A 24,728-nucleotide genomic window follows, 5' to 3' on the forward strand; every position below is an offset into this window, starting at 1 on the left:
CTTATATGACACCCAGCATCTGACCCAGGTAAACAAATGTTCATGTCCCATTTTTCTTTGATTTCAAGTCCATCTGTCTTTCTTTAGATTTCAAGCTAGTTTATTGCTCTGCTACCTCAGCTATTTGATGGGCTCAAGAGATGTCATGATTTTTCACACTTTTTCCAGATACAAGGTTAGGAATGTTCTGATTTTCTACATTCTAAACAGAAGCTAAAAGTGCAGCTTTTGGTATAGCAAATAATTTTTTTCAATATTTATCAGGAAGAAGCATCACATGCACTTTGCATTCACATATGAGGGACAATTATATATATTCATGGTCTTACTCTAGAATTATGCTAATTCTCCTGCTCTCTGTTGCAATATAGCCAAAGGGCCCTGAGCCATCTGGATATCATGTAAAACATAATGTTGGTTTACTGTGTGGATGATATGGTATTAATTGGGCCAACTGAGAAAGAACTTCAAGGAAGCTGGATGCCTTGGTATGACCACACATGTCCTCCATGTGCTGGATGGGAAATCCTCATGAAGATTCAGAATCCTTCCACATCAGTGAAGTTTCAGGCAGCTGGTGGTCTGGGATAAAATGTGACATCCTATCCAAAGTAAATGTAAGTGAGGCACCTGGGTGGCTCAGTCGGTTAAGTGTCTGACTCTTGATTTCAGCTGTCATGATCTTGGGGTCATGAGATAAAGCCCCATGTCAGGGTCTGTGCTGGGCGTGAAGTCTGCTTAATGGTCTCTTTCCCTCTGCGCTTCCTCTCCCATTCTCCCTTAAAAAAAAAAAAGTAAATTTGAATCTATCACCCTTGTATCTCCAATTGCTAACAAAGAAACACAATACTTCTTCAGGTTCTGGGGGCAACATACACTATCTCTACCCATTTACCAGTGATATGGAGGGCTGCTATTTTTGAATGGGGAGCAGAGCAAGAAAGAGAATTGGAGAAGATCAAGGCTGTGTAAAAGCAACCCTGTCTCTTGGGCCATACAACCCAGTATCACATAATAGAGATCTGTGTGGATGCAGCATGGAGCCTCTGGATTAGAGAGTAGGATGCTGTGTGGAGCCTCTGGCAAGCTCCAATAGCAGAGCCCCTTTCAGGGCTCAAGCAAGCAACTCTTGGGGTGCTATAGTGCTTTGGTAGAAGGTGAGCTTCTCACCAAGAAACATCAAGTGTCACATGGCCAAGATTACCCACTGCGATGAGCTTCGGACTCACAGACCCACCAATTCACCCGTGGCTATCCATTTTAAAATGGAAGGGATACAATGGGGATCAATCTCAAACAGGTCCAGAGAACATAAGAAAGCTGCAGGAACATGTGGCCCAGAACCACTGTGGCACCAACGCCTCTCCTGCAGCTCATACCTATGGTTTCATGGGGGGTTCCCCCAGGATCAACTGATGAGGGAAAAAGGCTGGTTTTGCTGCATGGATGGGTAAGCTCTGTATGTTGGTGCCAAGTTGAAAATCGACTGTTGTTGAACTAGAGCCCTACTCAGTGGAATTGAAAGACACTAGTGAGTTGACATCCTCCCAGTGGATAGTTTTGAGTGGTAACCCATTCCATGAGGAGTGAGTAAAGGAGCCCCAGATAAGGTTACAGACAGACTCAGGGGCACTGGTGTACAGCTTGGCTGGTTGATCAGAAACTCACAAGGAACAAGGCTGAAAAATCAGGGACAAGGGGGTCTGTGGAAAAGGCAGGTAGAGGGACAGAGGACAGTGGGCACAGACCGTGAGGATCTTCTACATCCAAATGCAGAGGATGCGCTGAATCACCAAGTGGAAAAAAGCCAGTTTTTGTCCTCAGCTATTCCGATACCTGCACAATAGGTTCAGGAATAGCACAGATTCAGGCTATGCATGGGCCTAACAAATACGGGTGGAGGGGGTGGAAAAGAATCCAAGGAGCTGAGTTTAAACTAGAAGAGGCTGAGTTAATCTTGAATTGACCAGTTAGTTTTTACTAGCAACAGAAGTGAGGGCTCAAAAGCTAAGTGAATTTCAAAATAGATTGGGGCGCCAGGGTGGCTCAGTCAGCTAAGCGTCTGCCTTCAGCTCAGGTCATGATCTCAGGGTCCTGGGATCTGGTCCTGTATGAGGCTCCCTGCTCAGCGGGGAGTCGGCTTCTCCCTCTGCCCCTCTCCCCATTCATGCTCTCTCTCTCTCTCTCAAATAAAATCTTTAAAAGATGATAGATAGATGATGATAGATAGATACATAGATACATAGACACACAGATAAAGTGAGCAAACAAGCATGTGATGCTTTTTGCTTGGGTTTGTCATGACCAAGATGTATTTGAATTCCTTGTCGGGAAGGAAGGGGTTTGAACCTTAAATTCTCATGCTCACTTCTAACCAATTTCTAACGTCAGCTAACTTTGTGATCTCTGCTTGGTATCCTTTAAAAGGAATTTACTCTAGTGTCACTCCATTAGTAGGAAACCGCCTCTTTTTGACAATCTCCCCCAAAACATGGCTGTGGCATGCAGCTGTCACAGGAAATTTAAGGGTTCCACAAAATAGTCACTTTTTGAATTGTAAAGCATTAACTTAAAACTTCTCTTTGACGTATCACCCATACAGTGGCCCAGCTTAAAGACTCCTTTTGTGTTTTTGCCCTGATCCTCGGGAGCAAAACTAAATTCTTATGGCTTAATGCAGAAGGGTTTAGCCATGTTTCTGCTGCCTTACTTCCTCCCAGGGTCTCATCCTCTGCCCTTTCTGCTGCTTCTTTTCCATTGGGGGTCCTAGTTGCTCATATGTATTTTCTTCCCTAAAAGGCATTCTAGGCTCAGTTCTTTATTGATTTCATTTTTTTTTCATCCAAACCAATGATGTATGTGAATTATCTATTCCAGTGCCAGGCACATAAACATCCAGTTGGTTGTTATTCTTACACTCACACAGTTTTAACAGTGAAAATCAAAAGAGGAAAAGAAAAATCAATTTCCATCTCAAAGGAGAGTACGTGTCCAGTAGTCCCCATAACTTTCATCTTCCTCACTCAGGTGGCCCTGAGTTCTGGTGTGACAATGATGGAACCATATTTACAGTTGTAACGACTGCACAGGTCCAACAGTTTCACTTATTCTGCTTCATATGACTGTCTTCTTAATGAGCACCAATAGGTCACGATTGCAATGAAGAGAAAACCAAGGCAAACCAACCCAATATCTTTTTTTTTTTTTTTTAAGATTTTATTTATTTGAGAGAGAGAGCACCCATGAGAGAGCACGAGCGAGGAGATGCTGCAGAGGGAGAAGGAGAAGCAGGATCCCTGCTGAACAGGGGGCCCGATACAGGGCTTGATCCCTGGACTCTGGGATCATGACCTGAGCCACAGGCAGATGCTTAATGGACTGAGCCACTCAAGTGCCCTAAACCAGCCCAACATCTTGAGCCACAACTCCAAGCATGTCCCCGTTCGAGTGGGATTCAGAAGTGGATTTATCATGATATGAATAAAAAAATATATAACCAAAGGTGGAAGGATGGATATTTCCAGGAAAAAAAAGCTACTAATAACCAAATATTCCACACTCAGATCCATTTAGAAGGAATTTTTATATATATAGGAGAAATTCTTCATACAATCCTATTTCTGAAATGGAAAGAAAGTAAATGTGTAGTAACAGGAATGGCTTTAAAACAATGGGCATTTGGGCAGCCCAGGTGGCTCAGGGGTTTGGCACCTGCCTTCAGCCCAGGCTGTGATCCTGGAGAGCCGGGATCGAGTCCCACGTCGAGCTCCCTGCATGGAGCCTGCTCCTCCCTCTGCCTGTGTCTCTGCCTCTCTCTGTGTGTGTGTCTCTCATGAATAAATAAATAAAATCTTTAAAAACAAAAACAATGGGCATTTGACATTTAATTACATATTTATTAATCTGCGAACTCAGTATTTAGAAGCCATTTCTTCCAGACTGGGCATGATATACATTGTTATATTGAAATCTATGACCCACTCATGCCTTTCCTGTCATTTTTCTTTTGAATATTGCAATGACTATTTGAAATTTTAGATTAAAATTTAGTATGTGAGATTTCAGTATTTAAGAAATTCTAACTATAATACGCATCCTAGCTTCCCATACCGAAGACTGACCGAAGGCTCCTTACAGTTTAGTAGCAACTCCCAGGGAATGGGGTCACTTTCCTGAGGGGTTTGAATGCTCCTGCAAAGGAACTCAGCCGGTGAACAGGAAGTTTTCTAACCCAGAAGAGGCGACCATATTGCCTTCTATACACATTTCCCCAATATGCTTTCATCTGGACACTGACAACACTCATGTTTATGTCTCCACCTGGGCTTCTCTCCTGAACTCCAGACTTATCTACCTAACTGCCTCCATGACATCTCCTCTTAGATACTTAACAGAAATTACCAATTTACCATGTGCACACCTGAACCCCTGATCTTTTCTCCCCTCCACACATCCAGACGTTCAGGCCAAAAACCCTGGCATTATCCTTGACTCTGTTTCACAACTGATACCCAATTAATTAGCAAGTCCTTTATACATTTCTTTTAAATTATATTCTGAATCTGACAACTTCTTACCACCTCCACTGTTAACACTCTTAACTGAGCCACCGTTATGTCTCACCTGGATTACTTTGATAGCCTTCTACCTGCTCCTTCTGCCTCCAGTCTCATCTCTTCTATGGCCTAGAGTTACGTAGCATCCAGTGATCCTTTTCAAAATCTAAACCAGATCATGTTGCCTTTGCTCCCTATGCTCAACTGCACTGGCCTCCTTGCAGCCAGGGCTCCTGTGCTTTGGAAGAACCTGCTGCACTGATTCAGATTCTAAGATGACATAAAATATACTTCATCTGCATTCCATAAAAATATTATTTTCAGTTTGTTATGTTTTGTGTAGTGACTTAACGCATATTTTGCAAATCCTTTGCCACCCTATCAAGAAAGGTGGGTCTATTGGGCACTCAGGTGGCTCAGTTAAGTGTCTGTGTTCTGCTCAAGTCTTGATCTCAGGGTCCTGGGATCGAGCTCCACATCGGGCTCTGCTCAGCGGGGAATCTGCTTCTCCCACTCCCTCTGCTCCTCCCTCTACTCATGCGCACTCTCTCTAATGAATAAATAAAATCTTAAAAAAAAAGAAAAAGAGAAAGAAAAACATGTTCTAAAGCATTTTTTCTTCGGGAGGTCTCTTCACATTCTTTCCTTCTTAATTTCTTTCCAGTTTAACCCAGACCTTTGATCATAAAAGAAATTCAGGCAACCAGCCCATGCTGCAGGGAGCTGTGGACAAGTGTCCTCTTCCTTTCAACAGTTCCAAAGCTTCATTCCTACCTCAGTTGGGGGCTTCTGTTATGGCTTTCCTACCCTAGTAGTCTAAGAAAATGTCTTTTTCATTGATTCATGTTTCATTTCTCCCTTACAACTTTTAGTTATATCACAATTAAAAAAATAATGCAATTACTTAGATCCACTTAATTCCTTTCTCTGTAGGTCACTTCAGCTTAATTATACATTCAGAGGCATTCATAGCAGCTGCCTGTTTTATCCCTGGGGACATGTGGCTCTTTCTCACGTCTTTCCATCCACTCGGCAAGACTTCAGTTAGTCGACGTTGTTCAATTTAAAAAAGACTGATGTAGTAAGGTACTAGGGGTTTCTATTTTAGCTCCCTTCTTCCTGGATGTTTATGGGGTTGGTATATTGAGGTTCCTCTGAGGCTCCCCTCATTTCTGGCTGGATGAGTCCCAGGAACTAGGATGGCTAAACCTTCCATCCCAGAGGAAGTGAACGTAAAGAGGCTTCAGAAACTCCAGGGCACACCTGAGCAACAGCAACACCTCTATTATTTTAACAGTTGGCCAAAAGTAATGAAATCATGTGTTTGGAACTAATGGTTCTCCATGGAAGACTCTTAAGTGGGTCTGATTTTTCATTTTGGGATCAGATACTAAATGGGACTTAGCCCATGTCTGTTCTGCTGCCGCTTCATATACTGGAGAGAACAGGGTGTATATGAACAGTGGAGATCTGTTATTTGAAAAAAAATAAACTTGCAGTTCTGTGGTGAGCTGAACAGCAATAGCTGTGGCCACCTTCTATGTATTATTTTCTTTAACTCATTTCCAGATGGTTTCTTCCTCACCAGGTCAAGGATCCGACTTTAAGAGACCTCGGCCTCACTAAATAGCCCCCTCTATTCTGATGACCTCTACATTTATACTTGGCTGTCACTCGGATCTCTTAGATGCAACTATTTCACACTTCCACTTGACTAAGCATCTCAACGGCAACATGCTCACAACTGAACTCATGATCTTCCTCATCCCACAGATCTAGTCCTTCCTCCGACATTTCCCATCTCATAGAATGGTTCTACCGATGCTGAGAGCCCTTGTTGTCCAGGCCAGATATCTGATTCCTTTGACTACTGCTCTATCTCCTCCCTCCCCAACACAATGCCTGGCACACAGCTGGGACTTAGTATTTTTTGGATGAATATTCAACATTTGTAAGGAAAATGCCATTAGACTCTCAAGTCCCTCAAAGACCAATGAAATGGATTGTGGTTCATCTAAAACCCAAGCAAATCTTCACTGTGTCTAAAATCCAGACTCTTTCCCCTATGCCAAAGCTACCACTATTTACTCAAACAGCTGAATGCCTTCTAAAATTCCCATCATTACTGTGCAGCAACATGCAGTTAAATGAATGAATTGATTATAATTTTCTCTGCTCTACCAAATTTCTGCTTCTCATACTGTGCTTCATGAATGTGTCACTGCTGGAAAATGAACACTAACTGTGTATTCAGGGCATTTAATAGCAAATTTGAGTGGAATGTTGGTATCTTGATAGGAAAGATTTTTTTGAGCTCTACTAAGCGTTTTTGAAAGCAAAATGTGTCAGCAGACTGAAATTACATGCAAAATTATTTAAAATATCTACATATGATAGACAGTCCCACTTTGTAGCAGATGAAGCTTTCAAAATGTAGGGGATGAAGCTGAATAATATCAACCTCTGGTCTAATTACTTCCAAGTCTTTGCTCATGGCTAAAGGCATAACATGCAATCATGATACATAATAGTGTGAGTATTCAGGTAGCAGAGGACACTATGACAAAGCTCTAATTGCACATGTGGGGGCAGCTGCTGCATTCTACCTACTATTTTAGAGACAGCACTTAGTGCAATAAGGGATGCACTATCCCTGGACTCGGTGCATTACTTTTCTCTGCATAGTACAAGCAGTAGTACACACCTTGAAGGGACTACGGAAGCTGCTTCTTAAGCCCAAGCTTTCCATGCTCCAGACCATCTTAATTAAACAGCTGTCAGTTAACTAAATCCATTGGAGGTATACCATTAATTGCTCAACCATCACACCTTGAGGGAAAACAGTGTGTCACTTTTTCTCTGATTTGATCACCCTCAGCACATGCTTTTCACTATTGGACAAAATTCTGAAAAATAAGTAATGAAATCTGCGTGTGAACTAGAACCCAGTAGATAATCCTTCAGTTTTAAAAATAAAATTCCAAGGTACTGTGTCCATTTGAATAATCCCAAAATCTCAAACAAGAGATGTTTTCCTTAGGTATGGTTAGGTAAGAGGACCTCTTTCCTTTTTAGTTGGAACGTTGCTACATTCCCTCACTTACCTTTCTGGGCCACAAATATTTCATATCCTCAATAGTTAACATTTACTGAGCACTTACTATGCTGGGTACCTTGCTTAGATCAGGGTTTCTCAGCCTCAGCACCACTGACATTTTGAACCAGATAATTCTGATGTGGGGAGGCATGTAAGATGGTAGCAGTACAGCACCCATCCCTTTACACATCCCACAGTTGTGACAACCAAAGATATTTCCAGAAATTGCTAAATATCCCCTGGTGGAAAAAACTGCCCCCAGTTGAGAATTACACTGCCTCAGATATATCAACTTATTTAATCTTCTGAACTATTCCAGGAGGTAAGTTCTACTCTCCTCTGTACAGGTGCAAAAACAGATGCACAGATTCAACCTGCCCAAGGTCGCACAGCTTGTAGAGATACAGCTGGTCTTCCATCCAGGGCAGTCTGACTCCAGAGCCCCAACTCTTGACTGCCGCCCTAGAGCCCTGAGCCCCTTCTGACTTCAGGGCTTCATGAACAGAGGCTTGTTAGGTCAGAATCGCTTCCAGAGTTCTTGAAAAGGAATTGCTTCAGCAATGAAGACCAATTCAGGAATTGAAACTAACTTGAAAGTAAGAGGGAAGAGGGCACAGGATCTTCACCTAACTAGGTATATACCTGAGTCACAGTAACTAAAAGAAAATATTTTTTGAATGGCTAGTCAAATATATATATATATAATATCTAAAACCCCACAGTGTGGTTAACTTTCTTTTCCTACCGCCTAAATCATTTTTAGATCTAAGCAGAACACTTGTGGAGCATAATTTAAGTGCTCCTCTCTTTTTACAAATGATGCACCATAACATTGTTCTAATTATATAGAAAACAAAATGATTTCCTGATATATCCCAACATAGTATATTTCATATATTTTGCCATGTTTGGTGTTAGAAATTAAAATGTTTAGAGATTTTATTTATTTTGAGAGAGATAAAGAGCACAAGCATATGAGCTGGGGAGGGTTGGAGGAGGAGGCAGAAGGAGAGGGAGACAGAAATGGAAAGAATCTCAAGCAGACTCCCCTTGCTGAGTGGGATGGTCAAGGCAGGGCTCGATCCCAGGACCCTGAGATCATGACATGACTAAAATCATGATCTGAGCCACCCAGGCCACCCCTGAGATGTTTATAAAGTGTATATTAAAACTAGGGTTGAAGAAAGTTAAATTCTTTTCTTGTGATGAGAACTTTTAAGATTTACTCTCTTTGCAACTTTTAAATACTCAACACAATATTTACCATGCTACATAATACATTTCCATGACTTATTTTACAACTGGAAGTTTGTACCTCTTGACTCTCTCTTCATCCATTTCACCTCCTACCCCACGCCCCCACCACCTCAATGCCCTTCCTTCCCTTGTGGCAGCCATCAGTCTGCTCTCTGTATCTAGGCATTTGGTTTCTTCTTTTTTTAATTTCACATGTAAGTGAAATCAGAGTATTTGTCTTGCGCTGACTTATTTCACTTAGTGTAAAACCCTCAAAGTCCATCCACACAGCTGCAAATAACAAGATTTCATCCCTTTTTATGACTAAGTAGTATTTCATTGCATCTATGTACCACATCTTCTTTATATACTGATCTATTGATGGACCCTTAGGTTGCTTCCATATCCTGACTTCTGTAAATAATGCTGCAGTGAACATAGTGACACATATATATCTTTTCAAATTAGTTTTTCATTTTCTTCAGATAAATACCCAGAAATAGAATTGCTGGATTATATGGTGGTTCCATTTTTAATTTGAGGAAACTCTGCACTGTTTTCCATAGTGGCTGCACCAATTTCCATTCCCAAGGCACCTCCTCTCTTAATGCAAATATCTGGCCCATCAGCCAGCATAATTCTCATCATTAGATTCCTTCTTATAATTGGAGATTCGTATCTTCCCATTACAGAATTTGCAGATGACCCTTCTTAAAATGCTAATATCCATATTAAGCTCTGTTAGCCTTCATTTAAATAAATTAATCAAATTAGTGAGTCATTTAGCAATCCATTAGAAAGTAAATAACAAACAGAAGTTCCTATGGTCCAGTCAGGAGCAAGGAAATTCTGGTTACAAGGTCTTTGTAGGGAAGCCACATTTAGGGCTGGACAGGACAGGCGAGGTGCTGGACAGGGGACAGGTAGCGAGCAGTGAGGAGTCACTCACATTCCTGGAAGTGTACTTTGCCTCCTTTTTATCCTTCACCTCAGTGCCCTATTTGACAATCCCTTTCCCCTGTGACATCCCACAGTTCTCTCAAAATGCAGATTGGTCCCAGCCTATCCAAGAAGGCTGCACAGCAGACCTGCCACTCTACAGCTAACTATGAGGTGCTGAAGACTCCCCCAGGTGGCATTGCTCCTCCTTGAATCAGCTACCCATGTTGTTTTCTACTTTAATGATACCTGGATTTTTTTTTTTTATTAAAGATTTTATTCATTTATTCATGAGAGACAGAGAGAGAGAGAGGCAGAGACACAGGCAGAGGGAGAAGCAGGCTTCATGCAGGGAGCCTGATGTGGGACTCGATCCCGGGACTCCAGGATCACACCCTGGGCCAAAGGCAGACGCTCAACCACTGAGCCACCCAGGCGTCCCGACACCTGGATTTCTATGTGCATGAAACCAAAGCCTGAATTGGCAATTTAAATGCCTTTCCCCTGGTCCTGGTTTCTCCAAACATCTGGAACACAAAATTTCACCATTTTCTGTGGGGCAAGAGATGTAGGGCAGGGTGGATATCATCCTTTGGAGGCCAACAGGAAGCCCATTCCTTCTGCCCCTCTCATTACCTCTAAACAAATTCAAGAACACAACTGCTTTTTTTTTTGATCTAGAATGTGGCAGACAATAAGTACATGAAAGTTTCTTATCTGGTCGTGCCTATTATGAGAATTTTTCTTCAAAAAACAAATGAAAGAATAAAATGTCCCTGAAATGTAAACTAGGCTCTATAATTAAGCACTTTAAATCTGTTCAGAACAATTTTCAAGTATTCAACTGCTAATGGAAGGCTTCTTCAAAAATATGAACAAACAAGAAAACCAGACCCAAGGTCCATAACTGATATAAGAAAACATTTTATTGTGGAACTCTTAAAGACCAATGATTTAAAAAAGAAAAGAAAACCATCATGCAGATTAAAAAGCTAGGTTGGGTGGTTAATTGCAAGAGTGACCAGAAAAACCACACACAGGCATACTGCAGATACTAAGCAGGCTTAGAGATGGAAAGCTGGCCTATATCTGATCAAACTACCTTGTGCTTTTTTGCTTTTTGAGAAAATCAGGGTGAAGGATAAGCATATACAAGCGTGGATTTAAAAAAAACTTCTATTTATTATATTTTGCAACTATGATCTTTTAAAACGGTGGCCTTAGGAAAATCTGCTTTGGCAAGCAACTGCAGAGGCTCCTGTGGAGAGGAAGTGAAAAGACTGGGCTTATATACAAGGGCTGCTGGCACGTTCAAAGCGCAGGGGATAGTTCACAGAGCAAAATGTAGTCCTAAGTAAATGGGTTTCAGGCAATTTCAGTGTTAAGATAACATCATTAAGAGTAGAACAGATTGTGCTCAAACCCTGCTGTTTATAATTAACACGTTGCTTCCAAATACTCCAGGGTCCCTGGTAAATAGTCTTCTGCTCACATCCACCCAGACCAATCAGAGTGTTTTCATCAGATTCCATGCTGGGCCAGCACCTGTCTGGACAAATCCAATAGAGCCAAAGAACTCCTCTCCCTGGCCAGCTAAGTAGTTGGATGAACACAGCTTGGCTTAGTCATTGTCACAGTGTCCATATGGCTTTGAAGCTTGTTTTCACAAGAAATCATACAAGTATTTTATTATGTCAAAGTTCACCGTCCTATAAACAAAAATAGATAATATGTTAGCATCCTCACCCCCTAGACTGCTCAGCTTTGTATGTGTGATTCTGAGAAGCACATGTGAAACAGTTGACAACTAATGCTAACCAATCCTATAGTGCTATCAAAAGCACCATGATAGGAACAGAATTAATTTTATAAAATGTCACTAGGCATAAAGTTTCTTTAAGAAGTTTCCTTTTTTCTCCTATGCATAGTTTGCTTCTCTGAAAGAAAAAAGGAAACAAAGTTAGAATTAGAACTATTCAATATTCTGTATTTCAATTGCACTACAGAAAGTTTAGATTTCATTTCAAAGCTATTTGCTTTTTGTCTAATAACCAGAATAAAGTAATTAGAGATGCAAAAGTATTTAAATCTTCTCTGTTTCTGAACATTGTTTATCTTCCCAAACACCTGTTTTATCATTACATAATGCATAGCTCATCTGTCCTCATTTGTAGCTCTCATTCTTTTCAGTCTTTTAACACTGGTGACCTGTATGTGTATTGTAACTAAATCTGTATGATCCAAGAATATGATACAACAAACAGACGATGCGAATGTATATTTTTGTACTCTGATGGCAGGCAGAATAAAATAGCAGAGAGACAGAGCCATATAATTATTTTCCTTCCCCCAAACTCATTCTTCACTATAAATATTCAGACTTGGAGGTTTTTTATTTGAATAAGTGGTCAAAATAATTAGTTATAATGATCTAGTGATAAGTATAAAATTAAAGCCTTAACATATTCAATTCTACAAAAATAATCATCCATGGGAGAACAGTCTTTTAAAGATTCACTAATTGCACACTCTTATTTATTAAACCATCATCGATTAATGTTTTTGTCTATCATTTTGTAATACATTTTCTAAAAAAGTTTCTAAGCAAATGACTGACATATTAAATATTGTTTAAAACTTGGAACAGGGAACTATGGATACTGCTTATGAAAACACATTTAAAAATAGCTCAAATGAGATGCTCCAGCTATTGTTACCTAATGTAGGACCAAAGAATACCTTACTTGTTTCATTACAATAGTGCTTCTGAAGAATACTAAGCCTTTCCAAATGGTATAAAAACATTGCCAAGACAATCCTGTTATCATTAACAGTAATAAAACAACTAAAAACAATTACTCAAAAAAAAATCTCAGGCATAACGACATAAAATATATGGTTATCATCTCAATCTATTTTAATGTTTTTCTTTTGTTCAATTCTAGGACCTTCCAAATATACTGGCAACAAAGTACCACTAAACATTTTTTTAAATAAAGTCATAATTAGTACAAACTTCCAGTTGGACTAAATTGCCAAAAAAAACATAAATCACATTGGTTGAAACGATGTCTTTTTAGAGGATCTTTGAAGGAAACAGACATAAAGGCTATTTCTAACCACAGGCAAAAAGGGAAGGGGTATTTGTATATTTCTTCAGGCACATATACCCACCACCATAACTTTGGGTCTTAAGGTTATAAACCTAAAGTAATGAGTTAAGGTGGACTTAATGTTAACTTTTATTGTTTTGCGTTTTTTTTGTTTGTTGTTTGTTTTTGTTTTGTTTTGCGGTTTTTTGACATAGTGTGGAAAAAATTTAGACGCAGGTAAGATTAAAACATATACATTTCAAAACTACATGATTAGAAACTATTGTAAGAGACAATCACACAAAATGACTAATACAAAGACACACCTACAATACTAAGAGGGAAAAGGAGAACAGAATTACAAGTCGGTAGTGACAGCACAGGAGAAGCATCTGTGTGACCTGGACTAGAAGAGAACATGAACAAATGAAATGCTGTGATTTGTTAGTGGCAGGACTCCTTTACTTTACTCAATCTAGCTGTGTAACTTTGAGTTTCTGCAATAAAGTGTTTTTTGATAGAATGAATGGACTGACTTAAAAACACTGCACTATTTAGGTATATTCATTTATAAAAGTTCACTACATTTCATTTCTCTGCTTTGCCACTAGAAGGTACTCAAGCAAACTGAATGATACCATTAAGATTTTTGGATTTTTTTCAAGACAGTAAATTATTCAGGAATTGAATATGTAAGATCATTCCTTTAAGAAACATTTACTGCCCAAGATGTACGAATGTCTTTATCATCCTTCCATCCCCCCGCCCAGTGTAAACAAACAGGTGACTTGCTATCTGGTCCCCATATTTATTATTCTAAGATATGGCAGATTTTGAAAGAATAACTACAAGGAAAACATCAAAAATTATGTCACACATTCCAAAGATAACTTTGAGCTTTACAGGACTCAGAGACAAACAATTCACTGTAAAGAACACTTTAAATTTCTACAAAGACAATTATGTACTTTCTATGTGCTTTCTCTTCAGATGCATATTAAATTTATATAAATATGATTTTAAGATTCTGGATAGTTTTCATTTAATACAGAAGATTCATAGCACTGAAATGAATTATTTTCTAAAGTAAGCATATAAAAAAAAATAGGATAAGACCAAATAATATTAGTGACAATTTGCCTAGGGATAATTAATTCTTAAATCAGAATCTGGAATACTTTAATACAAGTTAGTTAAATGGCATATCTAAGGATTTAATTTTGCCTTTATCCTCTATTTCACTTTATTGATTCTTTTACTACACTGAAATACTGTTTTTCAGAGAAACCATGAGAGACTCCTAACTCTGGGAAACAAACAAAGGGCTGCAGAAGGGGAGGTGGGTAGGCACAGGGTAACTGGGTGATGGGCAGTCAGGGGGCACGTGATGTGATGAGCACTGGATGTTGTATGTTGGCAAATTGAATTTAAAAAAATATTTTTTTTTAAAAAAAGAAATGCTGTTTTTCTCATGGGATACTATTTTATTCCATTCTACTTTTGTGGGCAGTTTGGGTTCTTTTTTGGTTTGGGTCCACTTACAACTTGCAATGGGACAACTTCAAGCAACCTTGTTATTTTATGTTGTCTTCCCCAATGACTGTGTAAGAAAGAAACTTAAAACTACCATTCACATTAAGAACAACCCAAGGACAGTATTTAATAAGCTTCTCATCATCTGTCTTCTCCCATATTCTACCTCCTTATTTTGTGCTTCTTTTAAGGACTCTTACTGCTTCTCTGTCCAAACTTTTCCACCATTCCTTGGTCAATAAAGTTCTCTATGTCCTCTACCTCTTCTATGAATGTTTTTTTCTCTTCTGGGCTTAACGGAAATCTGGCTCCCTAAAGGACCTTGCCTCTCTTCAACTCTTTCCAATAAGGTTAGACTCCAGGCAGTCCTGTTGGGTGGGGGTCGGTATCCTGATGCAAAAAGCTCTGCTCTCCTCCGAGACTCAGATTATTCCATTCACCACCCTGTGTCCTCTTGCCACTCTGTCTTAGTCACTGAATCATGCAGCATTCAGTTCAGTGTTCCTCTCCATCCCAAGATCAGCATCAGCCTTTAGTGACCTCACTGCACATCTGTCTTTCCTAACTCCAAATGACCTTCTTTTCTACTCTCATGATCATATTCAGAAATATTCTACCTCTAAAAACATAAATTCAGGCATTCTATTCTCTGATCACCAAGCTCTTTCTCTAAGCTTTCTGGAACACTTGACACAACCAGTTCACAAACCCCCTCACTTTCTCCTGATCTACAAACACTTACTGAGTATTCCGTGCTAGGCTCTGAACTACTGAACACTATCCCTTTGCTGTCCCAGCATTTAGCCCATGGAATGCTATTAGAGAAGATTCTAAGTTTCACAGATTGGTGTCACTGTAAATTCAAGATCAGGAACCTTAAATGGGCCTTTAGTACTCCCAGCTAGTTCCTTCCCCTGATAGCACCTTCCTCCATTCCCCACAGCAGCTATTTCAAATATCCACGTTCCTCTCAAACTGCTACTACCTTATCCTTGGTCTCAGTTTTGTCTACTCCTTTAAAGGCAAAATAGAATACATCACAATTCCCTCAACTTCTTGCCACCAAACTTCTAAACTTGGCTCCATCTGAATCCACTTCTTCCTCATGTTATAATGCACAGAGTCCCCTCTTTCATCCAGGGCTATTTCTTTCAACTCTGTTGAAAGATCCCATCTTAATATACCATTTCAGGCTTTAATCTCTCTCTGTCCTCTGTACCATTAACTCTCCTCTATCATCCCTTTCCCATTCAGCACTTAAATATGTTCAAACCTTTAAATAACAACCCTCTCACAACTCCACAATCCCTTCAGTAGGTAACAATCCTCTCTTCTCTTCACAGCAACAACAAAATCCTAGGTTCATGAGGATAGGATACAGATCTGTTCTATCTGTCACTATATCCTCAAAGCCCAGCGCAGTGATTATAATGGGCAACAGAACAAATGTTAAGTAAACAAATGAATTAAAAGTATTCTATTTGCTGCATCAATTTTCTTATAAATACTATATAAGTATGCTATAATCTGACTTCTAACTCACTGTATTCCTTAAGTGTTCCTGATAAAGTTACAAATGACCATTTTATCATTAAATCAGATGGACTCTGCTTGATTTCTCGGCATCAGTTGCCTGTTTTGATCATTACTCGCTTCCCTTAGATATTCCTACTTTTTTTTTGATATATAATTCCCTATATATAACTGCTTTACCAACTTAAGCTTGTATTTTTCACTAGTATTTTTCTGTGTTTTTATGCTTCAAAAGTATGATTTTTAGTAACTGCATAGTGGTTTTTAAAAAAATAAGAATGTACAATAAATTACTGATTCATTCCCTTGTTTTGGACATTTAGGCTGTGTCCTCTGATCTAATCATTCATTCTCTACCACAGGAGTCTGGAACTCGGCATATCTACCTCTTCTATGGTAACCATCCTTGAGATCTCTCATCTCTACCACACCTTGATTTGGAATGAAACTCTGTCTCCTTAGTGCCCTTCTTGTTGCTGCCCAAAAAACAAGCCTACAAAGCTTCCTTTCACCTGAAGCTTTAATGTTAATCATTATAGGAAAACATGAACTATTTATGTATTTAGCACATACTAAGTTTAAAGCATTGTTTAAGTTTGAGGTAAGGCAGTGTTTGACAATCTCTGTTTTGAGCTTCATGGACTTATACTGTAGAAAGAAAGATGAACTCTAATTATTAAGTAATTAATTATAATTATGTTAAGTATCAAAAGAAAACAATGAGACCCGTATACCTACATAGTGTGACTGGAGTGGGGGGATGATGGCGGTCATGGTATGTTTAAGAAGGCTTCTTTTCATTTAAATAGAAATCTAAAGGTTATGCAGCAGTTAGCTAAATAAAGGAGAGGAGGAGATGGAAAGTGCTGCGTTTGCAAAGATAGGAAGCAAAATGGTGAATATGAAGAACTAAAAAAACAGCCAGCCAAGTTAAAGAACAGACACCTGGGGGAGCAGTTTCGTACCAGAAGTGGCTGGGCAACACAATAATGCAGCAGGGGCCAAATCATAGGGGCTTTCATAGGCTACATTAAAGATTCTTGTTTTTTTTATCCCAAGAGTCATAGGAAACTATTGAGGACTCTGTTTTTTTTTTTTTTTTAAAGTAAAATTGATGTATAATGTTATATTAGTTTCAGGAGTACAACATATTTATTCCACAATGCTATACATTACTCAGGGTTCACACACTAAGTGTAGTCACCACACAACATTATCACAATCTTATTAACTATTTCTTAAGCTGTATTTTTCATCTCCATGAATTATCTATTTTGTAACTGGAAGTTTGTACCTCTTAATCCTTTTAATCTATTTCATCTGTCTCCCCCACCATTTCTCTGGAAATAACCAATTTGTTGTTTGTTTTTAAAGAGTTTGTTTTTTAGATTCCAGATATAAATGAAATCATATAATTTCATTTTCATCATTTCATTCAAATAATGAGAAATCATTATTTCTCAGCCTGATTTATTTCACTTAGCATAATACCTTCTAGATCCATCGATGTTGTTGGAAATGGCAAGATTTTTTATATGAATGAGTAATAGTCCATTGCATATATATACATCTTTAACCATTCATCTATCAAAGGACACTTGAGTTGCTTCCATATCTTAGCTATTGAAAATAATGCTGCAATAAACATAGGGGTGCATATATCTTTTCAAATTAGTGGGCTATTTTTTGTAAGGAGTTAATGTCCAAAATATATAAAGAACTTACACCACTCAACACAAAAAAATCCAATCCAACTAAAAAATAGAGGATTAAAAGATGATTTTTTTAAAAAGAAGATTAAAAGAGATTAAAATATAAACAGAGGACCTAAACAGATACTTTTGCAAAGAAGGTATATAGATGGCCAACATCCACATGAAAAGATGCTCAATGAATCCATTAGGAAAATGCAAATCAAAACCACAATGAGATAATACCTCACACCAGTCAGAATGGCTAGTATCAAAAAATACAAGAAATAACAAGTACTTGAGAGGATATGAAGAAAAGGGAATGCTCATGCACTATTGCTAGGAATAGAAGTTGGTGCAGCCCCTATAAAAAACAGTACAGAGGTTCCTCAAAAAATTAAAAATAGAAATACCATATGAGATATAATAATGCCAAATGCCACTTTTTTTTAAATTTTTTTTTAATTTTTTATTTATTTATTTATGATAGTCACACAGAGAGAGAGAGAGAGGCAGAGACACAGGCAGAGGGAGAAGCAGGCTCCATGCACCGGGAGCCCGACGTGGGATTCGATCCCGGGTCTCCAGGATCGCGCCCTGGGCCAAAGGCAGGCGCCAAACCGCTGCGCCACCCAGGGATCCCCCAAATGCCACTATTCAGTATTTATCCAAAAAAATAAAAACACCAATTCAAAAAGATACATTGAAGACTTTTAAGTAGGAGGGTGCCATTAAATTTGTATAAGATCATTCTGGCTATAGTGTGGACAACAAATTATAAAGGATAAGAGTAGACAAAAGACCAATTAGGAGACTACTAGAGAAAAGATGGTGGCGGCTGGTTTAGAGGAGTAACATTACAAATGGTAAAAGTGAACGAATTTGAGATCTATAGGAGGGACTTAGTAGTCAAAAGGACTAATGCTTGGATACTGTTTGAGTGTGGGAGAGAAATGTCAAGAATGACTCTAGGTTTCAGGCCTGTATGATGTGGCTGACTGTAATGTTAACCACTGAAACAGGCAACACTGGAGGAAAGCTGGGTCATTCTTTTTTTTTTTTTTTTTTTTTTGGTGGCAGGCAGAAGTAAAGGTTAGGATTCCTGAGTTCAGTTTTGGAAATGTATTGATGTAGCTGAAACATCCAATAAAGGTCAAAAATATTAGAATAAAGGTCTGGCCTTTAAAAACTGAGGAGTTATTAATACAGAGATGGTAGTTTAAGTCATAGGTATAGCTAAAATTGCCTAAGGAAGAAGTACGGTATGAAGAGAGGAATGAGCCAAGTCTCAAGGACCCGCTACATTTAAAGGTCGGGTAAAAGGGATAAGCTGGCAAAAGAGTCTTAAAAAAAAAAACAAAAATTAAAGAGGAAAACCAGAAGACTGGAATCATGGGCTCTTAGAAAAGAGAGTTTTAAGAAGGGGAGTGGTCACCAGTGTTAGATGCCACTGAGAAGATAAACAGCCTGAGAACATTTCAAAAAAGGTTCTGGAGAAAAGGTAGGAGATAAAATTCAGATCACAAGGGGAAGAGAGACCCCACCCTACTGAAAAAGGAAAGAGAGAAGATGAGCACCAGGTAGGTAGCTAAAGCAGTTCTCAACTGATGGTTTCAATTTTGTTCTGTAAAAGAGTGAATGCTGAACAGAGTTCATTTGAATAGTCAAGAATCTTCAAAAAGAAGCCTGTGAATCATGTGTTCTATTCTTCAACAGAATAGGGTGGAATGGGTGGGAGGCCGCTAGAAGTTAATCAAACAAAAGGAAAATGGGGAAACAGCCAGATTGTACAAGTCTCAAAGAAGTCCACGTTTCCACAAGCGGGGGGCTGACACAATCTGGAAGTGGCAACAAGAAGGAAGGCTGGCACTTCAGGAGCATCCAACCTTGAGGGATTAGCGTTTGAGATAATAAGTAGCTACCATTACAGGTAACTTCAGGGGAAGGAGTGTCCCCAGTTAAGAGTCAGGTTTTCATTAAGGCAATGAGGAAGGATATTAGAAGACAGCAGGATATGGGAGGGAGAGAAAGAAAAAATAGGTTAAATGAGCAGAAAAGGAACACAAAACATGGGATAAGGGAGTGGAAGAGGGAAGATGTAGGAAGAAGGAAGTGGTTATTCTTTGGACACTGCCCATGGAAAGCAAGGAAGAGAAAACGAGTAACAAAGCAAGTTGTAGAGTTCCCAAGTTCTAGGACAGAATCCGAGGTCTACAAGTCCTGTTCCCTTCTCAGGTGGTAAATGGAAGTGCACTTCTCTGGATGTGTTTAATATCACTGATGCTATGAATTAAGTTTCTGTTTGGTTTACTATATATTATCATATTGGGCATTCATAAGCCTCTGTCCTGTATATGTTTATGTTGGGGCACAACCCAACACATTCAGAGTAATGATGAAATCCCTGGAAGAAATAGGTTTCATTCAAAAATTATGTCTTTGATGGAGGCTCTTAGATACAGAAGTTTTTAAAATCATTGTTTAGAAAAAGAAAGGTACTGCTTTACAGCCACACTGAATACACTCAAAGTTTCTGTTCAATTTCTTTTGGGTAAGAGTTTGCCTAGTTTTGCCAAAACAACACATTTCAAAACCCCCATTTTATGTTTCAGAGTCCACATGCCACCAAAATATCTCAAATACCTGCATCATAATATCACAGAACTTTTTCTCTACACAGAAGAGACTTCAGGGCAGAGGATGCCAACCTACAGACTTTACAACTTTAGGAAGCTCTTAACTTCATTTGAGGAGACCTGCAAATCCATACCCATGTCAGGCACTATTTTAAGCCTGAATACATAATGTTTCATGCCTATATATAATTTTGAAATATATGTAAATATTTTCAAGATTAATTTTGAAAGATACTAAAATTAAATCTTCATATTCAGATGAGTTGGAAAAGCACTGTCTTACAGACTGTCTTGTTCCACCTACCAGTCTCCACACATGTTACTGCTACTACAAGGCCTGATAGACTGCTAGCCAGCTGCAACCATGAGATGAGGTGATTTAGTATAAATGGCTGGAACATTTTTCATGACAGTAAGTAGACTTCTTTGTGAGGAAACTTGTTACATTTTTAGACAGCTCTTATTTTGACAGACATACTTTCTTCCTTAGAACTTCTAATGGTCTACAACTACTCAGTAGTCTCATCCATACTGTACAAGAAAGTCCCTGATATACTCGATAGACAGTGACTACATCCTTCCTAGGGTTTTTCTCTCCTACCCTGTCTGTCAGTCAGGGAAGTGACTTGACTCCTCATTCTACCATTCTACCACTCTCCTCCTGTCCCTCCTTGGCATGTGCCCATTTATCAATGCCCCTGTTAAAGCACCAAGCACAGGACAGCACACCAGATTTGTTATGCCTATAGGAAAACAGAGCACACCTATTACATCCCCGGAATGAGACACCAGGATTGTTGAAACCTTGCAGCCAGCTAAAATACTCAGGTCTTAAGCCAGGCCTCTCCCACCTTATTTTAGGACATCTGTGTTTTTTGTAGTCAACTGTCTGTTAAATCCTACCTTGCTTCTATGGGACTATTTTCCAGTCTTTTAAGGTCCTTCAGAATCTTCCTTTTTGTTTCTAACAGATTAGCTACTTCTCCCAATTTTATGTCATTTGTAAAGTGATGAGAGGATTCATTCTACAGTGAAACTGATTCACTCTTGGCACTTAAATGATCTTCTCTTATTAAATGACTAATGACATTACATTAGGAAGAACATTTAATTTTTATATTTAGTATATCATTTACATAATTCAAGACATTTTACATTAACGATTATTCTATGCTTACCTAGCAATAGCTCTGATGAAATCTAGAGATACTGTGCATTTGTATTTTGGTCCATCAAGCTGATCATCATGGCCAACTAGGGTTAAGAGCTGGAGGGTCACTAAAGAGGTAATCTAAAAATAAAAAAATAAAATAAAAACATTTTTATGAGCTGTTTTGATGAGATTACGTGAAGCTCTCAAATCTAAAACGTTTTGTAGTCCCTTTAGTAAAGACATATAACTGAATTCATATGAATAACTGCAGAAAATATAACTTCGAAATTGGTATACAGAAATCTGTATATATGCTTGAAGTACTAGTTAAATTATCAGTCTTTAAGGATTCCACCAAAAACAGGTTTGTTTCATTAATGATTCACATGATTGCTAATCTTTAAAGCATATTCCTCTGTACTCAGAATCTTAGGGAATTTCTGTTGTAACACTTCAGAATATCAAATCTGCACTCCCTTGAGAACTGAGCAGTTAAAACGTAGATGTGGGCCTTTTCCAGAGTTGGGTAGCTGGTTAGATGAGAGAGAAATACATCCTTCAGACCTGGGCTTAGTCTTGCATTAAAACTGATCACCAACTAGGTAATCAGGAAAACACCAAAGGATTGATACTGTCAAAACCTGGGACACCTGGTGGCTTAGCAGTTGAACACCTGCCTTTGGCTTGGGGAGTGATCCTAGGGTCCCAGGATCCAGTCCCACATCAGGCTCCCTGCACAGGCCTGTCTCCCTCTGCCTATGTCTCTGCTTCTCTCTGTGTATCTCTCATGAATAAATGAATAAAATCTTAAAAAAAAAATACTGGCAAAACCAAAAGTGCATTTTGATAGGTCAAACCAAAATATAAGGTAACTTTACATTCATAAGCCCAACAAAAGCATTATGTATGCTAATATCCAAAAAGCAAGCTGATCCAAGAGCTGGAATTCCTTGAGCAGCGCAATCTCTTCTCCCTACCCCCCAATTTCTTATTCTCATCTCTTGGACAACAGAAGAAGAGGTCAACAATGGCAACAAGAAAAGATATGGAGACTTTGCTTTGTGTCAGCATAAGGGATGAGTTTTTAAATCTATAATACCTAATCGCAAGTCTTAGCAATTAAAAATACTCACTTAATTTGATACCAATATTTTGCAGATGCTTGGTAAACATTCTATGAGTGATTAAAAATAATAGCAGTAATGATTTGCTTGGTACCAAGGATTTGATACACAGTATCTCATTTATTCCTCAAAATCTTAGAAGGTGGACATTATTACACTCACTTTATAGATGAGCCTTAAAGGTGTTAAGTAATTTTCTCCAGATCCTAGAGTTAGCAGGTGGCTTAGCAAGATTTCAAACCTAGAGTCCCTGCTCATCCTACTATACTACACAGACACCATTCTGTCTCCTGTTAAAATTCTAAAGAGAAAAGTGTTATGCAGTGTTCAGTCAGCTGTCATTACTTTATTAACAAATTAAAAAATGAACAGATGGTAGATACCACAGTATTTTATATACAGAGAATTCTATACTTAGCAAATATGAAGCATTTTTGCTAATTAGAAAAAACATTTTGTGTTAATATATCAAAATATGAAGCTCTCACTCAAAACCCTAAGACTTTAATTTTTAATTCAATATCACAAATTAGGTTATGCCTTGAAATGTTTTTTATAGATGTTGTGTGAAAAGAGTTATGCATTCTGCAGCTGTTGTACGCTGTTTTACATGTCTATTAGATCAAGCTTATTTGCAGGGTTGAAATCTTACATACTCCATTTTTTTATCTATCAAAATTGGCAAAGGCATTAACATTTTCCCATTATGAGAAGTTTGTCCTTTTCTTTTTGTAACTTAATTTTTGCTTTATATTTTTGATCCTGTTATTAAGTGCATTCACTTAAAATCACTGTTTTGCTAGCAAATTAAACCTTTTCATTATTATCTAATGGTTGCTTTCTAGAGTAATGCCTTTGCCTTACAATGTATTTTTTCTAATATTAATATACTTGTATCAATATTCTCTTAGGTGATAATTTTTCTTCCTTTTTTAACATTTTACTTTTGAATATTACATTTTCTTTTTTTTTTTTTTTTTTAATTTATTTATGATAGTCATACAGAGAGAGAGAGAGAGAGGCAGAGACACAGGCAGAGGGAGAAGCAGGCTCCATGCACCGGGAGCCTGACGTGGGATTCGATCCCGGGTCTCCAGGATCACGCCCTGGGCCAAAGGCAGGCGCCAAACCGCTGCGCCACCCAGGGATCCCTGAATATTACATTTTCTTAACTTTAGACAGTTATGTAAACAATATGTAGTGGGATTATCTTTTTATAGGCAGTCTGAGAGTCTTTATCTTTTAGTTAGACTATATGCTCCATTTGCTTGTACTGTAATGACATTCTAAAATTTTATCCCTACCATTGTTAATCTTTCTACTTGTTTTTCTTGTCTTTCTTGCCTTTTAAAAAAAGATAGATTTATTTATTTATTTAAGACAGCATGAGTGTGCACATGAGTGGAGTGAGGGGCAGAGAGAGAGAGAGAATCTTCAAGCAGACTCCCTGCTGAGTGTGGGACCTGAAGCTGGGCTCAATCCAAGGACCCTGAGATCATGACCTGAGCTAAAATCAAGAGCCAGATTGCTCAAACAAATGAGCCACCTAGGCACCCTTTTTTCTTGCCTTTTACTGAACTGAATTATAATACTTCTCCATTTTGTCATTTGCTCTACTATCTTGGAAGTAGTTATACACTCCAGTTCTAATTTCTTTTTTGATTTCTTCTTTGGCCCCCAAGGCATTTTAGAATTCTTTAACTTCCAACTCATGAAGTTTTTCTAGTATTTTTAAATTTGAAGATTGTAGGGAGTGGGGATGGGAGGGAGTTGCTGCAAATCACAGGATGTGGTCTGTATACTAGCAATCCTTTGAAATTTGTTGAGACACCTGGGTTGTCCAGGAGCAAAGAATGTACAGGGACCCGAATGTCACTGCAACAGAGTGAAAATGACCACAGTAGTCACCCTGTCTGTCCTGCCTGCCAGGCCCCTTCCCTCTTTGTCTCCAGCATGTGTCCAGCTGATAGTAACTGAGCACAAAACATGCCCACAAATGTGATGACCTCACACCAGGCAAACAGACTGGAATGAGATAACAGTCTTCTCTCTTACTTACAGAAGTACCTATATAGCATATCCTCCATTTTGTCTCTGCCTACAAAACCTAAAATACTTAGTGTGGCTCTTTACTAAAA

At 38.6% G+C, this 24,728-nt stretch overlaps 1 protein-coding gene and 1 long non-coding RNA gene across 5 annotated transcripts in view; one reads left to right on the top strand and one right to left on the bottom strand.

Moving 5' to 3' along the window:
• Nucleotides 1–24,728, bottom strand: part of ORC5 (origin recognition complex subunit 5) — a 95,225-nt gene that overhangs the window by 5,287 nt on the left and 65,210 nt on the right. Inside the window, exons 13-14 of one of the 4 annotated variants that reach the window (XM_077863958.1) lie at nt 21,492–21,604; nt 41–779 (exon numbers count right to left, since the gene is read on the bottom strand). In XM_077863958.1, coding sequence (XP_077720084.1) covers nt 710–779; nt 21,492–21,604 — 183 coding nt within the window. In that variant the 3' untranslated portion in view covers nt 41–709. Of the gene's footprint in view, nt 1–40; nt 780–10,736; nt 11,538–21,491; nt 21,605–24,728 lie in introns of those variants that run through there. The other 3 variants (XM_077863959.1, XM_077863960.1, XM_077863961.1) reach the window with 3 other exon arrangements.
• On the top strand, nt 19,371–21,598 carry LOC144292937 (uncharacterized). The gene is made up of 2 exons (XR_013360338.1): nt 19,371–19,607; nt 20,290–21,598. It is a non-coding gene; the product is annotated as an uncharacterized LOC144292937 (long non-coding RNA).

This window comes from Canis aureus, chromosome 21, assembly GCF_053574225.1.
Source record: "Canis aureus isolate CA01 chromosome 21, VMU_Caureus_v.1.0, whole genome shotgun sequence".
Classification (NCBI taxonomy): domain Eukaryota; kingdom Metazoa; phylum Chordata; class Mammalia; order Carnivora; family Canidae; genus Canis; species Canis aureus.